This window comes from Narcine bancroftii, chromosome 3, assembly GCF_036971445.1.
Source record: "Narcine bancroftii isolate sNarBan1 chromosome 3, sNarBan1.hap1, whole genome shotgun sequence".
Classification (NCBI taxonomy): Eukaryota; Metazoa; Chordata; class Chondrichthyes; order Torpediniformes; family Narcinidae; genus Narcine; species Narcine bancroftii.
In genome coordinates, this window is record NC_091471.1 from 819,493 (window position 1) to 826,543 (window position 7,051).

Below are 7,051 nucleotides of genomic sequence, written 5' to 3' on the forward strand. Positions count from 1 at the left end.
TTCTTCCTCGAATTCATATTTCCTCCATCTTTCAGCTTCCTCCCCCCTCAACTTAAAACCAGTGGTTCTCAACCTTTTCTCCCCACTCACATGACATAGGTATTCTGTGGTCAGTAAAGGATTACGTGAGTGGAAAAAGGTTGCAAACCACTGCCTGAAACACATGTCCTTTGGCATGTGACACTTTTACTAGAGGGGAAAGTTGCTGACTGTCCATGGTGAACACTCTCTACCCATGTAAACTCACTGGTATCCCCACAGACCAGACACCTGAGCGAATTCCTTCCCGTGAATGGTCTCTCCTGGTGTGAATTCTACAGAGAAGAGGAATCAGCCAGTCCATTCCCACATTTTCTGCCAGAAAACAGTCTCTCCCTGGTGTTAACCCACAGTTGTCCCTGCTGACTAGAGGAGCGAGAGAAACCTGACCTGCACAGAGAGCAGTGAAAAGGGTGTGAACTCAATGGTGCCTCAGCAGCTTGGTTGTTTTAACAAATCCCATCCCACATAGCGAGCAGGTGAATGGTTTCTCCCCAGTGTGGACTCTCCTGAGTCTCAGAGGTGGCAGGAGCTGAGAATCCAACAGACTGAACAGGTTTCTCCCTGGCGTAAACACACTTGTGTCCCTGCAAGCCAGAGTGCTGAATGAATCCAATGGCACACAGACAGCAAGTGAACAGTCATTCCCGAGTGTGAACCCGCTGGTGATCTCGCAGGTAGGAGGGTCGAGAGAACTGCTTCCTACATAGCGAACAGGTGAAAGGTTTCTCCCCGGCGTGAACTCTCTGGTGCCTCAGCAGGATGGAGGGTCGAGCGAACCCCTTCCCACACAAGGAGCAGGTGAATGGTTTCTCCCCAGTGTGAATTCTCTGGTGCCTCAGCAGGGTGGAAGAGTGAGAGAACCCCTTCCCACACAGGGAGCAAGCAAATGGTTTCTCTCCACTGTGAACCCGCTGATGTACCTGCAGGCCAGAGGGCTGAGAGAACCCCTTCCCGCATAGGGAACAGGTGAATGGTTTTTTCCCAGTATGAATTATCTGGTGTCTTAGCAGCGTGGAGAGCTGAGAAAACCCCTTCCCGCACAGGGAGCAGGTGAATGGTTTCTCCCCAGTGTGAACCCGCTGGTGTGCATGCAAACCGGATGACCGAGAGAACCCCTTCCCACACAGGGAGCAGGTGAATGGTTTCTCTCCACTGTGAACCCGCTGGTGCACCTGCAGGTCATAGGAGTGAGAGAACCCCTTCCCGCACAGGGAGCAGGTGAATGGTTTCTCCCCAGTGTGAACCCGCTGGTGTGCATGCAGACCGGATGACTGAGAGAACCCCTTCCCACACAGGAAGCAGGTGAATGGTTTCTCCCCTGAGTGAACCCGCTGGTGTGCATGCAGACCGGACGACTGAGAGAACCCCTTACCACACAGAGAGCACGTGAACGGTTTCTCCCCAGTGTGAACCCGCTGGTGTGCATGCAGACCGGATGATCGAGAGAACCCCTTCCCACACAGAGAGCAAGTGAACGGTTTCTCCCCTGTGTGAATTCTCTGGTGCCTCAGCAGGGTGGAGGAGTGAGAGAACCCCTTCCCACACAGGGGACAGGTGAACGGTTTCTCCCCAGTGTGAACCCGCTGGTGTTCCCGTAAGTTAAAGGATTGAGAGAACCCCTTCCCACACGTGCAGCATTTAAAGCTTCTCTCCCTGGAGTGAATGCTCTGGTGTTGCAGCAGTGCGTCAGAGCTGGCAAATCCCTCCCCACACTCGGAACAGGGCAACGGTGGGTCCCCAGGGTGAGCGCAGGGATGTGATTCCAGCAAGTCCACAGGAAGCCCCTCCTCACCACACGCTTCACTTTGGAGTGTTTTATCTGCCGTATCACTGGTCACCTGACCCTCCATTTCAGCCAATCAGCTGAAAACAATTTTACGCACTCAACAGGTGTAGGGATTCTCCGTAGTGATCCCCGTACTGGCCAATTCTACGGTCCTGAGGAATCCAGTCGGAGAGTTAGACCACATGTGGCATTGTCTGAAGCTTCCTGCCTGGAAATGCACCACTTTCTTAACCCTGTGGAGAGAAGATGGAGGAGTGAGAGGGAGCAAGGCATTCTCTGCAGCCAATGTTCCAGGACGACAATTTGGAGGCACGGCCAGTAACGTGACAAACCGTGGAGTGTCCTGAACTGTGAGGAGGATCAGTACGGACATGTAGACACATGTGGGTGAAATTTAGCACAGAGAAACAAGCGTAATTTGTTTTTAATGGAAAGGAGAAGAGGGAACAAACACACAAACACACATGGGGACTATTTCTGCAAATCATACTTTAGTAAACACATGACGATCTGAGGGAGAGTGCAGAAATTGGTCCACATTTTTATTTGGTAGCTTTTGTTTTGGAGGTTTCCAATGTGACATCAAAGTATTGGCAGCTTCCAACCCATCGCAACCACCTGAACCACCAAAAGTCACATTGGAGACCTGTCACCATTCAAGTGTCAATCACCTCTACCACCATCCACTCAGCACTCACCCGCACATCCTCCATTACCTTCATATCTGCCCTGGGTGCCTCCGCCCCCACATGCAACAAGAACAGGATTCCCCTTGTCCACATATCCCACCACCAGCCTCCATGTGCAACACATCCTACTCCGCAGGGTGGAGGAGTGAGAGAACCCCTTCCCACTACCTATCATGTGATCCCACCACTAGACAACTATGCTTTTTACATAGCCACTTTGTTCAGGGACATTTTCTCCTTTTTTCCAGAATATGTGCTGTGTAAAAAGCACAGAAATGGAATGGGGATGTCATTCCAGTCCTGTCTTTTTGCCACAAAGGGGCCTTGTAAAATTCCCTGAACGCCTGCATTGCAAACTTCATTTCAAGCATTCTAGGACTAACTCAGCTAATTAATATGACGATGCAATGACTCTTGATGATGCGTAAAATGTGCGATGTTTCAGCGCGAGATTTGAACATTTAAAACCAACAGCCAATTATCAGCATCGGACAGCCAACAGTCAATTCACAGCATCTAATGACCATGATGTCTGCCTACTGGAGTGTTTCTGAGATCCATGAGCTCTTCACCATCCGTGCAGAGAATGAAATAAACCACCATGTAATGGGCAAGGTGAGGGACGGACCAATAGTAGATCAGGTAGCATTAAAAATTAGAAAGAGGGGGCTTAATCACATCCCAGCTGATTAGGAAGCTTAAACGTCTGTGTCAGAAGTGGTAAAAGACCACCGCGGCCGGGGTGGCAGGAGGCGATTGGACTGGCCATAGTTTGAACTGTACTATGCTATTGGGGGCACACCCAGGAGCACCAAGGAGCAACATTGACGATCCATCATCCCTTGATATAGTTCCAGATGCTTCTCCCTCCTCCAGCAGCACCAAGTGGCATCAGTATTTTATAAAACTGGAAGATCACAAATTCTGCATGCAATGATTCAGCCAATGAAGGCAATCATGCCATTCACCTTCTTCCCCACTCACCCCGTCCCTTGTGTCCACCACTTTCAGGGAGCAGGGGACTTGCTTCCCAAGGTCTCTCTGTCCACAACACCCCAGCTCTGGTTCAATTTCCCAACAGGCACCATTTTACCCTTGTCTCCATTAAATTCCATCTGTCATTCCTTTGCCCACTTTCTCAGTAAATTTCTATCCTGTTGTCACCTCAGACAAACTTACTCACTGTCCTCTGCAAACTTGCTGATCCTGCTGCCTACATTCTCATGGAAGACATAATGTTTCAATAGAGGACCCAGCACTGATCCCTGCAGAACACAACTGGTCTCGGGCTCCAATCCAAAAGGAGAAATGATTGGGATGCAAACTGGGGTCACAAGAGAGATTTCAGAGGGTCACAAGACTAGAGGAGGTTGAGGGGGTGAGGGCCAAGGCAGGATTTGAACACCAGCATGAGAATGCTAATACTGAGGCAGGGAGCTGGAGGAGTGACGGCATACTTACTGTTCACATGGATGTGGAGAGATGGAGACGGTGGCGATTGTTCTAAATGTACTGGTCCTTGGTCTCCTCCACTGTGGAGCTCAGTGTCTGCTCCTCCTGTCTGCTGGGCAAACCACAAGAGAAGCCAATTAGATCACCTCTCATCCTTCTCAACTCCAGCAAGTACAGGCCAACCCCACTTCAGTTCAGGCCTTGACCTCAGGCTGCAATATATGTATATAAAAAAACCTGCAGTTGCTGGAAGTCTGAAATAAAGTCAGAAACTGCTGGAAATCTTCAGTCTGTGGAGAGTTGAGACACATATCTGAAACTGGAAATGCTGTGTGACCTGCGCTGAGTGTTTCCAAAATGTTCTGCTTCTATCTCTACATTTGAGTCCATGTCAGTTGGTCTTGGAATCATCAACTGGAGGGAATAGTTTCTCGAAATTAACCCTTCCAGTTCAGCTGGAGTCGAGTCAATGGTTCCCCTTCCCAGTCGATGCAATCAGATCCCAGGGTGGAATATAAACCCCATGCTTCTTCATCCTCAGGCTGAGATGAGGACCAGATCCAACACTTCATTCCAGGATAGCTGTGATCCAATCACCAGAACCTCGCTGGTTTTCTCTGCCCCATCAACGAAGGGGAGGATCTGACAGCCTTCTTTCCCACCAGTGTCTCCCTTCATAGTGGTGGAGTCGCAGAGATAAACAGCTCAGAAACCAGCCCCTCGACAAAATTAATTCCAATTAAACTGCCAATCTGAGCCTGTCCCAGTTGTCTGTGTTTGGACCAAAAGCCTCTGAACCTTTCCCATCTGTTTGCCTGTTTAAATATCTCCTATTGGCCATAATTGTACCCACTTTGCATCTTCCCCTGGCAACTCCTTCCAGATCCTCACCACCCTCTGTGGATAACAGTTTCCCCTTGGTTGTCCATGATCTCCCCAACACTGGGGAAAATGTCATTCTCCTTCACTTGGTTCATTTTAACCCGTGAAGGTCTCCATTACCCTCCAACAGTTCAGGGAAAGATGTGCCACTCCACGTAGTCCCTCCCAGTGACCTGACCAGGATATGTCAACATGCTGTTCAGTTCCGTGCATTTTGGGTCATCACATCTTGGTTGCTGCTTCACTTCTCACTGCCTCTGCTGCCCACTTACCCTGATGTTCTTCTCCGTCACAGACCCACGCACATCTGGACCTTTCTGCCCCTCATTCTCCTCCCTGAAGTCGTTGAATGCCAAAGGTCGCACTTCCACCACAGAACAGTCAGCTCAAACAAGGGAAAGACCAGTGCGCCCAGGACACAGACACTCTCCCCCCCCACCCCCATGACACAGATTCGCACCCCTCCACCTCGGGGACATGGACTAGCCCACCTTTCCCCTCTGGGGACACTGACTCGCCGCCGCTCCCCCACCCCCCGGGAAACTGACTCACTCTCCTCAGGGACACGGAGTCACTCTCCTCACACCAAAGAACACGGACATGCCCTTCCCCTTCAGCACAGTGGACCCCCTCTCCCCCCCAGAGTACGCGGGTCCGACCTGTTCGCCAGCACACGGGACTCCCATCTCCCCCCCCCCCACATTGCAGTACCCCCTCTCCTCCCCCTCCACAACGAGGGACCCCCTCTCCCTCCCCCCCCCCACAACGAGGGACCCCCTCTCCCCCCCCACAATGAGGGACCCCCTCTCCCCCCCCACAATGAGGGACCCCCTCTCCCCCCCCACAATGAGTGAGCCCCTCTCCCTTCCCCCCCCACATCGAGGGACTCCCTTCCCCCCCCACATCGAGGGACCCCATTCCCCCCCCACAACGAGGGACCCCCTCCCCCCCACCACGAGGGACCCCCCCCACAACGAGGACCCCCCCCCCAGGCCGCTCCGGAGCCGCTGAGCCCCTGACAAATCTCACCTCCACGTCCGGGATCCCAGCACCTCAGCAGGCCCAGCCCGTCACTGAGGAGAAGACGTTCAGGACGCGAAACGTCTTCGTGACGTCAGCACGTACTGCACATGTTGCGACGGCTGTATCCTGGGAGGAGTGGCTAAGCGAGCTGTCCATCAGAGGAGGCGGGGCGGGTGAGCTGTCCACCAGATGAGGCGGGGCGGGTGAGCTGTCCATCAGAGGAGGCGGGGCGGGTGAGCTGTCCATCAGAGGAGGCGGGGCGGGGCGAGCTGTCCATCAGAGGAGGCGGGGCGGGTGAGCTGTCCATCAGAGGAGGCGGGGCGGGTGAGCTGTCCATCAGAGGAGGCGGGGCGGGGCGAGCTGTCCATCAGAGGAGGCGGGGCGGGTGAGCTGTCCATCAGAGGAGGCGGGGCGGGTGAGCTGTCCATCAGAGGAGGCGGGGCAGGTGAGCTGTCCATCAGAGGAGGCGGGGCGGGTGAGCTGTCCATCAGAGGAGGCGGGGCGGGGCGAGCTGTCCATCAGAGGAGGCGGGGCGGGTGAGCTGTCCATCAGAGGAGGCGGGGCGGGGCGAGCTGTCCATCAGAGGCGGGTCTGAATTTGCTGTTGCAGATCTTGTGGCTCCGACCCCACTTTCCTGATGGCAGCAGCGAGAACAGAGCGTGTGCTGGGTGGGGTGGGTCTTTGATGATCGCTGCTGCTCTTCGATGGCAGTGATGTTATTGGGATGTTTTGCAGATCTTTCCGCTCAGGGCTATTGGTGCCCACCGACCAGGCTCACACTTTCCACAACCCTCTGAATCAGTTGGCCAGTTTTTGATGTTATACCAACTGTAATGATATGGTTGGATGTACAGGCTGGCCCTCCCTCCTGATGACATCCTCTCCTGGACTCCTCCCCATGTAACCCAGGCCATGTAGGTCGAGTCCCCTCTTCCTCTCCTCCTTTTCCCTGGCCTTGACCCGGGCCAGCAATCTCTTGCATAATAAAGCCTATATTTCCCCTCAGTCTTTGTCTCGGGGAGGTGGGGGGGGGGAGTCACGTGATGGAGTAGTGGCCGGGGAACTCCAGCCCTCTCCAGAAAAGTTAAAAAAAGATAGAGAAAAACAAAGGCACAAACTTAAAAACCAAAACAAAGTGAAAGTAAAAGTGTGAAGAAAATGGCAGCGAAGAAAGAAA

The 7,051-nt window shown here is 53.1% G+C and overlaps 1 protein-coding gene across 1 annotated transcript; it reads right to left on the reverse strand.

Moving 5' to 3' along the window:
* Positions 1-632: 632 nt before the first annotated feature.
* Positions 633-6,068, reverse strand: LOC138756920 (zinc finger protein 227-like). The gene is made up of 3 exons (XM_069923333.1): positions 5,881-6,068; positions 3,979-4,078; positions 633-2,061 (listed from the first exon to the last, which is right to left on the reverse strand). The coding sequence occupies exon 3, from the start codon at positions 1,890-1,892 to the stop codon at positions 681-683; it is 1,212 nt and encodes a 403-aa protein (XP_069779434.1). The 5' UTR covers positions 1,893-2,061; positions 3,979-4,078; positions 5,881-6,068; the 3' UTR covers positions 633-680.
* Between the last annotated feature and the right edge of the window lie 983 nt (positions 6,069-7,051).